At 34.9% G+C, this 19,490-nt stretch overlaps 1 protein-coding gene across 1 annotated transcript; it reads left to right on the forward strand.

Annotated features, from left to right (window-relative positions):
- Positions 1–1,070: 1,070 nt before the first annotated feature.
- On the forward strand, positions 1,071–15,676 carry LOC106668067 (microfibrillar-associated protein 3-like). Its single transcript, XM_024229033.1, has 3 exons — positions 1,071–1,533; positions 2,896–3,195; positions 14,525–15,676. The coding sequence occupies exons 1-3, from the start codon at positions 1,446–1,448 to the stop codon at positions 14,629–14,631; spliced, it is 495 nt and encodes a 164-aa protein (XP_024084801.1). The 5' UTR covers positions 1,071–1,445; the 3' UTR covers positions 14,632–15,676.
- Positions 15,677–19,490: the final 3,814 nt, after the last annotated feature.

Consider the following 19,490-nt stretch of genomic DNA (forward strand, 5'->3'; position numbering starts at 1 on the left):
AATGCCATTTCTTTGAAAGGATGTTTCCAATGGAGGAAGGTCTTGTCGTGTTGGTACAATAGATGATGGAGTTTCGTTTCCCCTTTGATGCCATTTCTTCGATATGATGTTTCCAATGGAGGAAGGTCTTGTCGCGTTGGTACGGTAGATTATGAGGTTTCATTGCGCATGTGATGCCATTTCTTTTAAAGGATGTTTCCAATGGAGGAAGGTCTTGTCGTGTTGGTACGGTAGATGATGAGGTTTCATTGGCCTGTGATACCATTTCTTTGAATGAATGTTTCTAATGGAAGAAGATCTTGTCCTGTTGGTACAGTAGATGAGGGGTTTCATTGCCCCTGTGATGCATATTTTGTCAGTAGATTGTTTCTGTCGAATTCAGTGATTATATGTTTATAACCTGACTCTGCTCTTTTGTACATAGCGTATGAGCCCTAACGAATAGTCATAGGTCTTTATTTTTTATGATTAACTTCCACTTATTTTTTAATATTATAACTTCCATGACTTATAAGCTCTCAGATTTGAAAGCTTTCACTGTCTTCCTTTGACTTGACGGATTGTCGGGACTGAATCGGAAAACCATCCAACTCGTCCATTGTATGTAACCAACGAAACTTCAGATTCAATAACGATCCCGTTACCGCAAATTTCATAAAGGTCTCAACTAACATGAATTAAATCCAGAAACTCTCGTTTTGAATAATTTTTGAAAAACAGTGACCATGGAATTTTTTGTCTAGTTATAGTAAGAGTTATAGTGACACTGATAGCGATCACATAGGTTTTAATTAAATAATTATATTCTGAAACGTGCATATGCTCACACCTGTACCTATTTTCACTAGGGATAAAGCAATTAGGAAACCATCTTATATAAATAATCTTGGTTTTATTGAGTATACCTAATTTCATGTTGAGATTTGGTAATAAAATTATACCGTTAATTCTGAATTAATTTATATTTTTAGAAAAAATCTTTCTTATTATTTCAACACCAGTCCGTTTTGGTAAATTCCAGTAATAATATGGCTAGTGGAAAAGAGAAATGACTATCGTGATAGGATTTGTCTACAATGATGGGCAAATGAATAAAGAACAATTATAAAACCAAGAAAATATTGAGTACAATGTTAGAATGGCTATCATCTCCCATTGCAGTGTTTCATTAATTCGTTTTATTTCCTATACCTCATTCACTGTGCAAAATTACGTTCAGTAACAATTTCCTTCTTTAGAAAGAAACAAAAAAAACAATTGATAATCCCACATTTATGATATCACGTGCAAATTCCCTAGAAAGCAGTGGTACAGACACGTTCAAGCTTAGGGGGAAAACAAGATGCATAAATAAATCACTGATTCAATTGTGATGCTGTTTGAAAAAGTAAGACAGGAATCTGGGAATTTGAACGTGAAATTTTTATTGCATTTGAGATGTCTGAATGTTGACTGTATTATTATCCCTTGTCTTCTCAGAAACCAACCCGGTACAAATCGGCACAACAGCTCTCACAGGCCCAGCTCCACAAGGTTATCCTCTTTCTCTGTCTCTCTTTAATCTTAAATCATATTATTTTACGAATTTCTTTATTTCTATCTATTTTTCTCTCACAAACACACTCTATCTCTCTTACTGTCTGTCTTTATTTTTATCTATCTCTCTTTCTCTCTCTCTTTCTTTCTCTTTACCTATCTATTTGTAACGTGCACATTAATTTAAATACGTAAAAGCATTTATTCTTTCAACTACAGCAAATGCTAATATTTTTTCTTACAAACTTATTTGAGTATTGTTTAAAAAAATTGAATTAGCAGAAACTAACGTACGTCTTTGTAGTTCGTTGGTGGCAAGAAAATAAAAATTTTCATTAGTAAATAATAAGAAACTCTTTGCACTTGCATGAACCCTGCATAGACGAATGTCAGATTTGTTGAAATAGACTATAATGAATTATTACAAATTGTTGATTTTTTGTTTAATATAAGTGGCAAAAAAGAAGCTTTTTACTGCTTTAGGTGTGTGTTGAAGATATTGATGTATTATTTGATTAAATTCTATTTCGTGCAATCAGACCGGACGAGTTTTTTAAATTTATTTTCAAATATTTTATACTTTGTGAAAAAACAATCCTGTCCATTCTGACTGCGCTTTCAAATTTGAAGATGCGTGCTGCCCCTATTGTCTTGCCTTCTGCTTTGTTTGTAATTGAATGCCAACAGATTAGTGATATGAATTGTATAGAGTAATTACAAAGGGCCGGTTATATACACGTACAATATTTTTTTGTAAATGTCCCTATGACTGCTTTTTTGGCGGTATTGCTGGTTACTGCTCATTAAATACATTGAGGTTTGTTTAAAAAAAATCTCTGTTCTGTTTATTTAAAACCATAATATTTACACTTATACAAATTAAGCCAAAGGCGGAAAATATACCCAAAGTGCCGTAATCTTCTCATCTAATATCCGAAATAGTTCGATGTAGATGTTAGTTTTCTGCTGGTAGCTAACAAATTCCTATGAGCTATATTCATTATTTTCTATTTATTGTCTTTTCATACAATATAAAATATTTCAAAATTCCGGGTTTTTATCATTCGTAAACTGCAGAAATTATATTTAACATGGCATCATTTACTAAGCTCTTTTCCGCTTCAATTATCTTATTTTGTAAGTTCAAATATGTTTTTATAAGTGTATTTTTAAAAATGATATATTTAAATAATAGCATTTTCAAATATAAATAAAACAAAGTTGGCAATGTAGGAGGTGCTAAATTAGGTCACTGAGTTTTAAATGATAAAGTAATTTGATTGGGACCTAATTTAGCACCTTAGGATAGGGCATAGGGGTGGTACTTGGTTGCCTTCCTGAGAAGTCTGGGGTTTACAGCGGCCCAGGCTAGCATCTGGGGACCAGATGACGTTTACGTGAAGAAGGGCAGCACGATCAGCCTCACGTGCTCCGTCAACGTGCACTCGAGCCCGCCTGGTTCCGTCCTCTGGTATCAGGGTTCGAGCGCCGTGGACTTCGACTCTCCGAGAGGCGGGATTTCCCTGGATACGGAAAAGACGGCGTCCGGGACGACGAGCAAACTCCTGGTCACAAAGGCATCACTATCTGACTCCGGAAACTACACTTGCGTACCTTCAAATGCCAACCCTGCGTCTGTCTATGTTCACGTTCTCAACGGTAAGTCACATTTTCTTTCAAGTGTATATGACGGCCCGTTTTGTATTTATAACTGTTAATTTAATTTTCTCGTTTTGAAGACAGTAGTGTGTCTGTGATGCAATGTCGCATTTGATGGTTTTTAAACACTACCCTAGGGTATGTAACAAAAAAGTAGATGCCAGAATGAACAATAACCTCTATACTGCCATACAATTAATACGACTTGCGTATTTAGTGTATAAATCATGGCGAATATTTTTATTTCATGTTTGTTTTAGCCATTCAATGGTAAGCAGTATCATTTATATTGTAAACAACCAATAAGCCTAAGGCTGATGGCGTACTCAAGCTGTATTTTCCACAATATATCTTATTGCAATTAGTCATCGTTTCTTTTCCTTTCGAGCCAAAGCTGTCAGTGAGCTTTCTTATCCCAACTCAGAGATGAATAATTTTCTGAGGAGATGACTCCATTAACAAGGCCGTCAACGTGTCCACATTGCGTTGTAGAATAACTTGGTATTGAAACCATTTTTAAAGTCATTTTTAATGTCCTTATGCATAGTAGGCTATGGATAGTAGCCAAGGCAGACAAATGCGAATTGGGGGAGTGGTGAAAAAACGGTCCCAGGCGACAGTGAGAATCGAACACACGACGCGGGGTCTACGAGCCGAGAGTATATCAAACTAACCACTCGGCTACCGCGATCCCCCTACAGTACAGTTACATAAAAAATTAAATTAATCCTTAAATTACCGAATTATGAGCTTTCTGTATCAACTGGTGGTTTTCAAACATATATATTGTATTCTAACTACATTCATTAATCTAATATCATAGAACGGTATTAGCTACCCTTTTTATGCGAAATTGAACTGGGAGATATTCAATTATATTTAATTACATTGAATAACAATGTGTTGTCACTTGTACATTGGACATTTGCTGATTTCTCCGTAAATACAACACACATTATCGTTGGAAAAGTAAAAATTGTTGAGGTTTAAATAAACAACATAATGTATTGGGACGTAGAATAAGTCGGTAGCGTTTGTCAGTAAACAACACAATGTATTGGGACGTAGAATAAATCGGTAGCGTTTTTCAATAAACTAAATAATGTATTGGGACGTACATTAAGTCGGTAGCGTTGGTCAGTAAACAACATAATGTATTGGGACGTAGTATAAGTCGGTAGCGTTTTTCAAAAACTACATAATGTTTTGGGACGTACATTAAGTCGGTAGCATTGGTCAGTAAACAACATAATGTATTGGGACGTAGAATAAGTCGTAGCGTTTTTCAATAAACAACATAATGTATTGGGACGTACATTAAGTCGGTAGCGTTGGTCAGTAAAAAACATAATGTACTGGGACGTACATTAAGTCTGTAGCGTTTGTCAGTACACAACATAATGTATTGGGACGTACATTAAGTCGGTAGCGTTTGTCAGTAAACAACGTAACGTACTGGGACGTACATTAAGTCCGTAGCGTTTGTCAGTAAACAACGTAATATATTGGGACGTACATTGTCAGTAGCGTTTTCAATAAACAACATAATGTATTGGGACGTACATTTAGTCGGTAGCGTTGGTCAGTAAACAACGTAATGTACTAGGACGTACATTAAGTCGGGAGCCTTTGTCAGTAAACAACATAATGTATTGGGACGTAGAATAAGTAGTAGCGTTTTTCAATAAACAACATAATGTATTGGGACGTACATTAAGTCCGTAGCGTTGGCCAGTAAACAACATAATTTATTGGGACGTAGAATAAGTCGTTGTCGTTTTTCAATAATTCGATTTTGTGTTTCGAAACAATGTTTTATTTTAATCATTACTGTTCACACAATGTTTTTCTTCGTCAGTTTAATTCGAGACCTTTTGTTTTACAAGGCGTTTTGTAAATTTTTTAAATGGAGAATAAAGTAGTATATAATATTGATTGCCTGTGTGTCAGCCAATGAGTCTGCAGCACCCAAGGAAGTGCTTTATGACCAACTACCCGATGTTTGTCGCGGACGTCGGGGTTAAACCAATTTGCAATACATTTTTCATACCATATTCATCTGACATGGGCTCTGCCGGGATTCGAACCCAGAATCGCCCGGGTGGAAGATACGAGACGAATACCCTAATCACTCTGCCACTGCTGTCCGCTTGCATCCATGTGACACAATGTATAAGAAAGCGCTCAACCTTCTTAATGCAGATCAATACTGGAGCAAGACGTAAACTTTAGCTACAGCTGGAAGTCTCAACAGCACTCATTACACTCACAACAGCGGACGTGGCCGCCAGCTGCAGGAGACATTTCGCTCGTTACCGACTTCCGCTACAACCGGCTCATCTACACCAATCAAACAGCTACTCTCGACAGCGGCTTTTCTCAGCGAATGAAAATTCCGTCAGTAAATAAAATAGAAAAGGGAAAACCACAGCTTAGACTGTTAGTCAAATTCGTTTGTTGCATGTTGACGACGCTTTATGAAACGAATAAACGTCCGTATGAGGTTTGCTCCTTTCAGAAGCGGACATTTTGCAGACCTAATAGTCGCTCAGCGTGTATCACAAATCAGTATCACAATCGTAACTCCTCTTTTGTTCTTAATGCATTATTTTTAGCATAACTATTTAATAAATTATTAGTTAAATTTAATTATTTTAAATAAAGATTATTTGGAGATCATAAGATTCGGTCTTCTGCGCTTTAAATAAAGTTGTTCCGGTGTTTAGATAAATTTTCTGCCAAATCATCATAATTAACTAATTTATATAAATACTCATGAATTTTTGATCTCGTTTTCATTGGTCTACATTAAAATAAGCAAGTTGTAAATAATATAACGACAAAATTACATATACCTATTTTGAAATAAACTACAAAAAATATGAGTGACTGGGTCTGACGCTACTCGACGAAAATGGTTTAATTTTATGAGCAAAACCATGTAATAAATTTTAGTTAAATTTTATGAGCAAAACCGAGTAATAAATTGTTAGTTAAATTCATTTTATTATTAAATAGTATTCTGGTGTTTTGAACAATTTTCTGACATCATTAAAATTAATGATTTTTCCTTCTCGAATGTGGGATAATAGGTCATCTCAAAAAAACAACAACCAGTTTTTCTTTCAATCCACAACGTTTCGGATTTATTTTAATCCTTCCTCAGGTGAGTTTACGCAGTGGTTAACTAGTCGTTACTCTAATCATGGGAGATATAACCACTGGGTTAACTGAGGAAGTATTAAAATAAATCCGAAACGTGAGGATTGAAAGAAAAACTGGGTGTTGTTTTTTTGAAATGACCTATTATCCCACTTTCGAGAAGGAAAAATCATAAGTTAAACTGTTGAGGTCGAAATATAAATAAAATTAATTTGTTAAAATAAAAATGAATGATTTTCTGATCTCACTTAATTTGGTATGTGTTAAAATAAGTATATTGTAATTAATATAACGACAATAATACAATATGGGTGTCCGGTTCTTTTGTCTTCCCCTTTGGTCTTGAAAATCTGGACAGTGGGGAACTTGGTTGCATCGCATAGCGTAGAGTAGGGTAGCATTGCGTGGCATCGGGCAGATGTGCATGGGGGTAATACAATCTTATGGAAAATTTGACATAAGATTTTCATCGGGTGGCTTCGGGTCACGTTGGATAGCGTTGCATCGAGGTGTTCTCCGCTTTATCCTCGTCGGATTCTGAAACCAGATTCAATCTCAGGGTTACAAGTCTATACGATCCGCACACGATTAGTTACTATGGAATCGTAGGTTTGTTGGCTGTAGTTATAACTCGAGTTCTAATCAGTTCCTGTTGAGTACCAGTAGGTAGTAGAAGGAATAGAATATATTCTAGAGTATAGAAGGAATTAAGAGAGGCTATTTTCATGGAGATTTGAAACAACTGATTGCTTGATGCGAAGTTCTAGGAGGACGGAATTACAAAATTACACAGAGGATGGCAACAGTTAATGGAACAAATATTTCATATAGTGTTTATTACATATCATTGAACATTTAATTTAAAAAACGCTACGGACTTACTTTACAATTACATTATTTAAGCCACGCGCACAAGTACTTCGACCTCTGGCTGACAGTGGTAGTAAGAAAAATGCTAATAAAATTTAAAATTATTAATAAAAAAATAATAAAGTACAGTACGATTGAAATAAAGGTGTTATTTTAAACAGTTCTTAAAAGTAATTACTTTTGGTCTCACAGGCTGGAATATTTGACCAAATAAAATTGCAGCTGAGATTGCGAGTAGATGTTTTCCTGTAAACACAGTTGAGAGCAAACACCGACACATCAAAAGTGTCGGCTACTTTATGTCTGAGACCGGATCCTTTCCCGGTGTAAACAGTCATTCTATTTCACTGGAAACCGTTTAGTTCCTAACGTGCCGGAAATATTATCTGATACTTTTTTTTCTAGAAAAATCCTGTGTACAAAAATGCAGTGCCGTTTCTGAATTATATTCAGATTGGGTAGGTTTTCTGGTATTGTAAAATATGGAAAAATAAATCAAGCCGGAACCGAAAATAATTGCTGAAGCCACATGGTTGATAGTTGAAGCTACTATAATCGCTACAGAAGAGAAAGAATACGAAGAAGATTTTGCTTTCAGCGTCGAGTTGTATATCAAATTTATGACCAGCTGGTTTGAAAATACATAAATTGCAGCAATTGTTTCATTAATAATTAAAAAGTGACGAATATTAAAAGAAGGCAATTATGAAAGTATTTTCACTAAAGTTTTTGATGTTCATAATTTTTTTTAAAACTTCATTCTGTATAGCAGGTGTTTTGCCAATGTTTAAACCAAAATTATTTTAATTTACTATACCTATATGCAATTGTTAAATTTTGTTCGATCGTCTCCGATTAGCAAGCTAATCAACCGATTCTCCCTGGCATTCTCTTACACACGAGTTCGTTTGTGTCATATCTTGTACACATCATAAAAATAATGAAAAATTACATATTACATAAATATATTTTTGACTAGTCTTCAGACAAAAACAGCGAGAAAAGCGACAGCAAATTCGGAAATCCACGTACATGAACTGTCCTATGAACATCGAGTTACTTTAATTTAATCCACTGTCTTGTCCAATTCTTCCTTTTGGTTCGGCTAAAGTGAAATAATACAAGAAAGTGGAAACATGCTTAGTTGGATCTCATCGGCGACGACTACACTGGGTAACGAGGCAGTGAAAGGTCGGCGTTAGAGCGTCTATTTTGGGGAAAATATATATTAATTTTTTTTCTTAATTGCATATTGCATTAACTCTGACAGTCAAGTTCTTAGCATCATGGTAGGTAAAAGCAAAACGAGAGTGAAATTATTTGTAAGTCCTGGCAGATGTCAGTGTCACCAAGGACCTGACCCTTGCAATGAATTGCCAAAGTGAACAGCTGATACCCCCGCCAACGCGACGTTCCAATGAGAAGCTGGTTTTTCAATGGCGCTAAATTTAAACGTGCGAAAAGCGGAAATTATAACCCGAATAGAAATTAATTATAAATTAGTGGTTAATGATAAATGATCTTTGAAAATGATGAAATGAGAAATTTGAAATTAAAAAATGTAAAAGTGAACATGGTGTTAAATGCATTAATAATATAACAGATTTTGATCTACCTTCCATTTTAAATATGTACATAAATAATACTAAACGTCCAAATAATTAAATTTATTATTTTAATTATTATTATTTTTATAATAATTTAATAATATTAAGATATTATTCTAATTTTTAATAATTTATCTTTAACCACTAATTTATAATTAATTTCTTACAGTATTTACTATTATAATATTTATTTGTGTTATAATTTCCGCTTTTCGCACGTTCAAATTTAGCGCCATTAAAAAACCAGCTGCTAATTGGAACGTCCATGGGGGGGGGGTATCAGCGGGTTCACTTTTGCAATTCATGTCGAGAGACGTGGTTGTAGAAGGCCTTCAACCTGATGATGAGGTAAAGGGCTCGAAATCCGGATGGTTGTAAAACAACTTACTTTCAGTAGGAACTATCTTTTTAAAAAGGATTGAACACCACACTCACACCATCATTTATCATTTCTAAAGATTATTTATTATTCCAATGGTTTTAAAGCGTTAATCTTTATTAATAAACGCTTATTGTTTTACAATGGCGGTTTATAACATTTAAATTTCACTTCTGATATTGTAATATTTATTCATTTTTTCAGTTTGGATTATTTCTTAATAATTCGGAAGTCTATTTTAATACAAACTGTACATCATCAAAAAATGAGGGAATCTTTAACAGTTACATTCCAATAACGTTTATTAATGTTTCACCGGTTGAAATATACCACAAAAAATGGTTCACATTGGTTATGAAAATATTTATTAAAACATGACGCCAACGCGTTAATTAATAATCCGTCGATATAGCACGTCATGATGTACTAAAATATCAGACTTTCTCCTTTTGCAGATTATAATTTATTATCATTTAAGGTTCCATTAATCTGACCGGCGAACATTTGTCTCCTCTCCTGAAGGCATTAATCCTCAATCGAATGTTAAACTGCCACTTCCTATCCATCAATTACAAGGCAGCTTAATCTCAATCCATTAAACTCGAAACAGTCTTCGGCCTCTCCATTTTTGTTAAGTATAGACTGATGAGGTAGAAACAAACTTAAGGTAAAAAACAGATACATTCGTACATGAAAGATCAGAAGGAACGAGTCATTCTCTATCATTTTTTATAATTATTTTTTCTATTGTAATTTAGTTGTTTATTCCAACATGTAAGGGAACCGCGGTGGGCGACTGATAAGGGAGTGTCGATTCGCATTCGCCACGCTGGGTTCTGAGTTCGAATCCCGTCATATCCCATGGAATTTTAATTGAGAAATAAAAAAAATCACCATTTTATCACTATCACCCAACGTTAAATGGTCATTAAGCTCTCCTTTATGATAGTAATTATTTCTCTTTCGTTTTTACTTTCCAAATATTTCATATTAAACTTATTACATGAATCTATAAAAAATGTGACCTCTTCTTATAATGACCTACAATCTTTCAGCCATCAACGGTATACAGAAGTATTGTAGATAGTCACCAATGACAATATTGACTAGTAGAGAGAAGTATCTCTTGTATACTACACTATAAGAAGAAAAATACCTTTAGGTCCTGACAAGCGGATAAGCATAGACCACACTCGTAAAGCTGGGAACAGACTTACCCGATGCTACGCCGTGCGACGCTACCCGATGCTACCCACAATAATCACTATCACAATCGCAACGCATCTTTTGTTCTTAATGCACTATTTTGAGCAAAACCTTGTAATAAATTGTTAGTTAAACTTTATGAGCACAACCATCTAATCAATTGTTTGTTAAACTTAATTGTTTTAAATAAATTCACTAATTTCGTGGTGCGCTTGACCAATTAATACATTACAATTAATTAAGGTTTTTAGTTGAGATGAAAAAAAGCAAATGGCATGAAAAATGGCAAAAGGAGGGAAAACTCATAAAGTGGGGTTGAGATGGGGAGTTGATGTCCGAGTGGATCGAGGTCACGATAGCTCAGGTGATAGAGCAGAGGCGTATCAAGCGGAAGGTCCTGGGTTCGAATCCCTCTCGTGCCATTAGCTTTTTTTCATCTCAACTAAAAACCTTAATTAATTGTAATGTTTTAAATAAAGTTACTCCTAACCATCATAATTAAACAATGTTTATAAACTTACGAATTTTTGATCTCGTTTAATTTGCTTTACATTAAATAACATGTTGTAATTAATATAACAACAAAATTACATGTACTTAGTTTGAAATAAACTACAAAAAATATGAGTGTCCTGTTCTGACGCTGCCCGAAGAAAATGGTGTCATTTTATGAGCAAAACTATGAAATAAATAGTTAATTAAATTTTATGAGCAAAACCGTGTAATAAATTATTCCAATTTTAGTATATGTACCGCCGAAACGAGTGCAATAAATTGTTAGTTAAATTCATTACATCAAAAAATCGTATTCCGGTGTTTTGATTAATTTTCTACCAAAGCATTAAAATTATTTTTTTAAGTCAAAACTAATTAATTTTTAATCAATTTAATTTGGTTTATATTAAAATAAGCATGTTGTAATTAATATAAAGACAATAATACATGTAGTTTGAATAAAAATATGAGTGTCCGGTTCTTTTGTCTTCGACTGTACTGGATGCAACCCGACGAAAATCTGGACAGTGGGGATCGCAGAGCCTCGGGTAGATGTGCACGGGGCTAATGCTTATTACCTTATGGAACAACCTTATGGATTTGCGTCGGGTAGCATCGAGTAGCGTCGCATGGCGTAGCATCGGGTAATTGTGTTCCCGGCTTAATATTCCCTATAGCGAAAAGAATGATCAATGAGATGATTGCTAGCAACGCATTTAAGGTTGTATTTATGAGCTGTACAGAACAGCTTTTTTTATCTGTTTGGGAAATTTAGGGGTGTCAAACTAAAATCACGAAAGATATTAGATTAAATTTTCCGTGGATTGTTCATCCCTCTAGCGTTACCTTTGGTTTGGGGCCCTTCGTACATGGGGAGTAGACATGGAAGATGCACTATTGCATGCAAAAATACTGAGACCTCACCAACCAATGGAAAAAGTTTGGCGATCTTCTTTTTAACCTTCCTTTCCCCATGGAACAAGACTCATCTGACACCCAAGACTAGCCGGGTTCGTTCGAGTTCTCCATAATTGAACGGTGCTCAGCCAGAACATTAGTTGCGTCCACGTGAAAAAACGATAAAAAGAGAAAACAAGCAAATCACCTAGCCCAGTGGTCGGCAAACTGCGGCTCTTTGCCTCCTTGGCTGCGGCTGTTTCACTAAATGTTTAGTGCAGACACGTAGCCAAAAGTATGACAGGTGCAAGAAATGGGATTGTCGATATTTTTAAAGAAAAAATTAATCACGATATACTTATTTACCATGGTATTATTCCTCAGGAGGCTATATGCTATGCTCTATGTGCTTAGACATTTCCTGAAGAAATTGCTCAGCAGGTTCAAAGACTTTAGAAACAACAAAGCGACGCTAGCTTTTGTTTAAAAAAAAACCTCTGAATGCCACAATAAGATAATTTTTTTTTTAATTTTAGGAGGGTTCGCAACAGCAGAGGTCGGGGTGCCGGTGTTTTTGAAAAAAAGCCCATTTGTACGTATGTCGGGTTCGAATGCAGGGCCGCTGGATTCGAACCCGGGACCTTTCCTTACAGTGATGAGCGCCGTGTTAACGCCTAAACCGTTGCGGCCACCGACGCCCCTTTTTTGCCCTTTAATACTGATATTGGCAGCTCTGAAATGCAGTTGCTGGATTTAAAAAATAAAGAATTTTGGAGCTCAAAATTCGAGCGTCTTTAAACGGATTTACATCTATTGGAGAAAAATAGATGTGAATTAAATTGACAGCACATATAGTCTGCTTTGAAAGATCTGGCGAGGGAAGTTATGTTGATTTTTAACACCTGGATGATGATGATCAACTGAAGAAACTAGCGTTTGCTGTTCTTTCCTTATTTGGGTTTTCATATTTATGCGAACAATCATTTTCAAGCATGAACTTTATCAAGAGTAGATTAAAAAATCGGATTATCGATGAGAACTTGGAATCGTTCCTAAGATTAAAAACAACATACAAACCTGACTTATCCCTACTTTCCAGGGAAGTATTTGTAGTTTTTTTAAGGATACCTTTTATATCATTTAAATTGTTTTTTTTTTTTTTAAATAAATATTATCTTTATATAACAATGATACCAAGTTTTATTTAATGTACCGTTAGTTAAACTAAGACATATTCAGCAAATGCAAGCTCGAGAGTGTACTTTTAATTCTAATTATTTCCATAAAAATGTCTAATAAAGCAAAGCTTAAGTTTAAAAAATGGCTCTTTGAATAAACTTCAATTTTGTATTTTTTTTATATTTGGCTCTTTTGGAATGCGAGTTTGCCGAACACTGACCTAGCCCAACATAATCATGTCCAGAAAATAAATGAAAAACTATTCTACACCGATAGTCCAAATTTAAGGATTTTAATATCGGTAGTTTTAGTGATTTTATTTGTTCTAAGGTCACGTTGAACCGTTCAAAGCATTTTCCCCTTCGGATAAGTATACAGTCTTGCATAGGTGCGTTGGGAATTCCTTCTGTCCCTTAGGAGCACGTACTTTGTCGGTCAATGCTTATCTCTCACAAATTCTCATTCAAGGATTCAAAGTTTCCTTGCTATTTCCTTTGATGCAGTATGTTTCTTTTTCTCGAAACGTCACAAGGAAGTTTTTTGATTGTTCATGTCTAACATATTCAAAATGTCGTTTTTTCTAACGTGCTCGCTAATAGAATAAACGACAAAAGGGTTCAGGATCTATCAGCAGAGTAGCAGTCACTTTTTGGCTTCCGTTTAACTTGTTACAAAAATTAACGATTCGCTATTTTAAAAAACTTCAAATTTGAAGTATGAATGTTGTAATAGAACAGATTTTGAGAGATATGTACAACAAAATTGAAACTTTTTGGCCAAAGTTTTGAAAAACTAAAATGACATTGAAAAATCGATCAAATAATGTAAAATTTTAGAGTTTGGTGCTGAAACAGAAAGCTCAAAAATAGATTATTATCCATCAGGTAGGAGTTGAATAAAACAAAAACATGGAAAAAATAACCTGTCGAGCCGAAAAACTTTCGCTACCATCTTAAAAACTTTTTTCAGTGGGGATTCTGTACTAGCAATTTTACATCTAATTATTTATATTAACGTTGTGTATTTTACATTAATATATATATTAGAAATGTTGATGTATATGAAACCCTGATTGTAATTGATACAAATTTTACTGGTAACTTGATTATTCAGAAATCGTGAGATGCGGTCTGGTGTGATGTATATTTCAGAAAAACATTTTCTTTATCGTGCCAACGTTTCGATGTTTATTGAGATCATCTTCAGGGTTCAAAGTGGCACTCTCAACACGACACGCAAGAATGGAACAATTACACAGAAAACAAACACTTTGAGCCCTGAAGATGATTTCAATAACGATCGAAACGTTGGCACTAAAAAGAAAATGTCTTTCTGAAACCTACATCACACCAGACCGCATCTCACGATTTCTGAATAATCATCGATTAACGGTCACTAATCACCATATTTTTACTGGTAACACCTAGTAAGCCATTTGCGTACAATTAAAAAATTTTGTACGCGAATAAAAATAATTTAATTGTGTGTTTCTGAATAGATTGCAGAGATCTAATTTATTTTTCAATCCTTTTAGCCGGTGAGTATCCAGCGGCAATGCAGCACGGAGAACACGGTTCAGCATCAGTCTACAGCATCTGCCTCCCGCTATTAGTCATCGTCCTCAGCGCCGCCATCAGGTGATGGTGATTTTAGTACTCGTCGGCCAAGAAATACGTGTTCCCATCGGATATTCTCACCCGGAGCAAATTCGTTTTGTATAATTTGCCATGTTGAAAATTAATCTGTAGCCCTTTTTGCGGCCAGTCCGTTTTTGAAACCGATTCACATGTTGGAATAGACTTTCTATGTGTTTACATTTTCACTAAGGAGTGTTAGTGTATCTGTTTTAATGAAATACTCAACGTTTTTTAGTCTTTTATTTGTAAACTCATTCTAATTTTTTTAAATTCGATTAAAAGATTGAAACAACTTTGCCCAGATAAAATAATTTTTTTTAGATATAAATAATTGAATGAAAAATAATTGGAAGCAAAGTGTAAAAAGTGTAAAGATTGTATAAAAAAGCACTGCTGTTCTTTTATTTACTTATTTATTTTTAAAGACATAACTGATATAGTGGAAAGAACGTAATATAATGACTATTTGTACATAAAATTATAAATATATACATAAAATTAAGTATAATTTAGCATTATGATTTCTGATGTAGGGATATGGTTGTGAATGGTCAAGAGTCAGAACAAAAGGCCTATTGGTTCTTTGTTGATATATTATAAATGTTTATTTATTCTTTACATAGTTATATAAGAGCCCCAATGTATATTCACTAAGCCACTGTTTACATGTAAATTTTTAAACTATCACTAATTTTCACTTATTCGTTATCTCTTTTCGGCTCTAAATGTGCGGTCGATTCTTTATTGTATGAAAAATAATTTAAAAAACAAAAAAAAACTTTTTTTTTTCATTTATTCATTTGAGACAAAGACCTTTTGTGTAAAATATATGTATGTAATATATGGTGATCGTAAGTATAATAAATAAAATGCCCACAACTTAGCAGTTTATATTAGATAACCCGACATTTAGGCATGACGAATCTGCATTGGGTTGTTGAAATAATCTTATGTAAATAAACTGTCATGTGTAACAATCAGTAGCTATACGTATGAACAAAAAATATATACGTGGTATCATTATACCCCTTGTAATAATATTACGATGATAAATAAATATTTAAAAAAATACGTTTTATTCATTTCTTATCCGGAAATCTCTTTAAAGAATTAATCAAGAAAAAATTTTGAGTATAAACTAATTGAAAACTGATTTATTTTCTATGCCCCTCTTTCTTACGATAGAAATTTGAATGGTTTTTCTGCATGGTGGTTTTTCGGTTTTCTTTAAATAACCTGCTTCCGATGAAACATTTTTTTTTTGGGTGTCCAGCCCCCAACTAAGTCTATATTCTATTTACCCTTTCAAACACTACATTCACACAAATAAATGTATTCATATACACACATCCATATATCCATACAGTACACTCATTCCATTTGGTCGGTGGAGTACATGATATTCATCCACCGACCTATACTCAAACTAATCCAGATTGGGGTCGATGGAGTACTTTTATAAATATTCCGCCATCGACCCCGAACACACACTAATACGCTCTCAACGTTCGAGGGGCGATGATGACGTTTTATTTCGACCTCACCCCTCGCCATTCACGCTAATAAATACATGGACTCAGACAAAATATATAGACACTCAACACATAAGACATATTATATAATAAAAAACCCCAATTTCCCTAAAAAGCGGAACAGGGGACCCAGAAACCCTCTGCAATGTTCTATTACCACTTTCAGATTGGATGGCATGCCTACACGCTCCCTGTAGGGAGCCAAGGCATGATATTTTTTCTGTATGTGGCACACATCGAGTAACCTTTCTCTGCATAGATGAAACTGTTGTTATCGGAAAACAATTGACGTTAAACATTCGACATTTATTTTATTACATCATTGTTTGACTTTAGTTTATGTCTCAATTTATCTAATAAATTTAATTCAATGATGAAACTTCATCAGTATTGGTAATTCGATTTTATTAGCGTAGGATTACTGGTTTTTATCAATAATATAGGTTACCTTTAATATGGAGTTCACACAGGATGTGACAAAGGTTCAACGACCAAATACGACACATTATAAATTGGACTGATAAACCTGAGACTTACTCCACCTGTGCTGGAATTAATTCAAAACACAGTTGCAAAATCAAACGACTCAGAATGATGTATACTATTAAAACACCAAAATGGTCTGCAACCAGGTATATCTGCAGTGCAATGTCAGAAATACATTCAACCTGGTTTGGACTTCCGAGAGGACTACCATATTTTTTATTATTAATCAGAAATTGCATTAATGCAATACACATATATGTTATAAGGAAACAACGGATGTGGGGGCATCGGTTTAGGCGTTGACACGGGGCTCATCACTGTCAGGTAAAGGTCCCGGGTTCGAATCCAGCCGCCTTGCATTCGAACCCGATATAATTAAAAATGGTTTTTTTTTCATAAACACCGGCACCCCGAGGGTTGATATAACCTCTGCTGTTGCGAACCCTCGTAAAAACAATCGTTATCCAGATTGGGGTAGGTCATCAAAGAACCATTTATGATGTATATGTAGGAGCGAAGATCTTGAGGGGTAGATCAGCGACAGGATCGAGCTTGCAGAGAGCATTGCTGCAATTTCAGGAAAGGTAAGAGCGAGGGTGCACAGTGTTAGAAATGTAAGGGTGTGTATACTGAAAGGTAATACAGCTACGATGATTCCGTGAGTTACACCAGAAGGAATACACTGAAGAGAAGAGGTTATGGTTCAGTCAGTTACCTGGAAGAATCAGGCAGTTAGGATTTCAGGATAGCATTAGACTCTGGTGCCTTCGCGATCAGAACTGCTTACGCTCTAAAGATGTTATGGTGTATTGGTGCGTACAATAGGATGAATTGTAGTATAGCACTGTGGAGTGGTAATTATCCAAATTAAATGGGTCTTTCTTTGTCTTTTAGTCTTTTTTGTTTGTTACTCTAAGTTTGGATCGCTTGTAAAGCAGTTTTTTAGCAGACTGAAACGTTTATTTAAATTTGTACGTTTAAGTGTCGTAGGGATTCGATATAAGTCGTTTGTCGAGGTAAGGTTCAAGGTATCGTGCGTGGTAGCAACGAGGATGGGAAGATTATTGAAATATAAAGGAGGGAAAGTTTTTTGTTAAGAGTGAAAATGATGATTTTAGATTTAGTTTCATTTTACTTGACTCTCCATTGGTGGAGCCAGGATTCGGGTATATGTAAGTGATTTTGTAAATTAGAAGCTGTAACGGGGTCTTAACGGAGGTGAGTATTGATGTGTGATTGGCAAAGATAAAGATGAAAGTGTTAGGGTGAGTGGGGAGATCAGCCGTGTAGATTGCGTAAAGGAGGGGAGCGATAACGCTCCCCTGTGGAACACCTGCGAGGATCAGGAAAATAGTGGAAAAAGAAGTTTCGTACAGTTTGAAAGTGACAGCAAGATACGATTTTAGTATCAGAAATAGAGAAGATGGTAGGATGACCTTGAGTTTACACAGAAGCCCGGGTGCCAAACCCTATTAAATGAATGAGACCAGGAAGACTGCTTGACCTCTCCTAAAAAAATGGATTCGGTGGAAAGGAAATTTTGGAGTTTCGACAAGTTCGTTGAAAATATTAGTGGTATGGATTAAGACGTCCCCGTGGGATTTAGTCCATAATCTATCTGTACGTTGTAAAGAGTGAAACGTGTTTTGTACTTAAGAATTTTCTTAGTCGCAATCTATAATGGGTTGGTAATGTGGTAATGTGATACCACTAGGGCCTGTAAAGATATATTGGTATTTAATTGGTGGAAGTAATTTTTATGTACACTGCATATTAGCCAACGCTAGACAATGTGTTATGCGTATTCATTTTGGGGGGAAGGGTGTCGTGAAAAAAGGCCAGAGGCGAAGGCGGGAATTGAACCCACGACCACGGGGCCTACGAGCCGACCACTCGGCTACCGCGGCCCCCAGACTACAGGCTGATGGACTACCAAAAACATTATGAAAAAACGGTATTTTATCGGATTTTCTGACCATCTTGTATTAACAGATGCACTGGATTTAAAACAAAATAATGAAAAATGTAAATTAAATTAAAAAATATATCAGGTGAATTAAAATATTTCAAAACAACCCATTTTGGAATGAATTGTATGATTTTTTTTAACTTTCCAAAGTAAAAAATTGCAGTTATAAAACATCATGCTTCCACGTAAAACATGTTTTGATTGAATATTAAAGCTGTTTCAAGCTAAACTTTACAAGATCAATTAAAATAATTAAAATCATGCAGTGAACTACAAGAAGGATTGGCGTGTCGAAGGATGTCATGCGTTGGTTCTATTGCCGCAGTTAATCACGCGTCAGGCGTTTAGCCGTTTTTATTAGTATGTCTGTGCTGATTGTCTCGTGCAATATTATCTCAAAACAAAAGACATTATGACAGTGATATAATAAATTGCCCAACTTTGTACAAGATAATTACTATTTTGAAACGTCGCATGGAATCGTGTTAGTTTGAACCATGAAGATAGACATTAATTATTAGACTTATCAGAAAATAGCTTTACACCGAAATATTATTTTTTTAACTTCCTTCCAGCCAGTCAATAACTCGTTCGGTAAACAAAAACCAAATGCTAGAACTGATCATCTCTGATAAAGTCGAATCGTTGTAATTGTCAACTTGAAAATGCCTTGAATAAATTACAATATGAAGGTTTCTTGTACAACTAAACACGCGGCGCACTGATCAGACAGACAAAACTACGAGTTCATCACTCAGGATGACAGTTGATAATCAATTTTTTATTTTATTAGTATAAAGCCCCTAAAACATTAACCTAATACTCAAATTCACTAGTTTTCGTGGTCTGCTTCACCAATTAATATCTTTCAATTAA

Source organism: Cimex lectularius, unplaced genomic scaffold (assembly GCF_000648675.2).
Source record: "Cimex lectularius strain Harlan isolate CLEC.00 unplaced genomic scaffold, Clec_2.1 scaffold347, whole genome shotgun sequence".
NCBI classification, from domain to species: Eukaryota; Metazoa; Arthropoda; class Insecta; order Hemiptera; family Cimicidae; genus Cimex; species Cimex lectularius.

Excerpts from the sequence above, each read along its gene's own strand:
- LOC106668067 (XM_024229033.1), top strand. The coding sequence starts at position 1,446 with ATGTTGACTGTATTATTATCCCTTGTCTTCTCAGAAACCAACCCGGTA. Across the intron at positions 1,534-2,895 it reads CACAGGCCCAGCTCCACAAG|CGGCCCAGGCTAGCATCTGG; the intron begins GTTATCCTCTTT and ends TGGGGTTTACAG. Across the intron at positions 3,196-14,524 it reads CTATGTTCACGTTCTCAACG|CCGGTGAGTATCCAGCGGCA; the intron begins GTAAGTCACATT and ends CAATCCTTTTAG.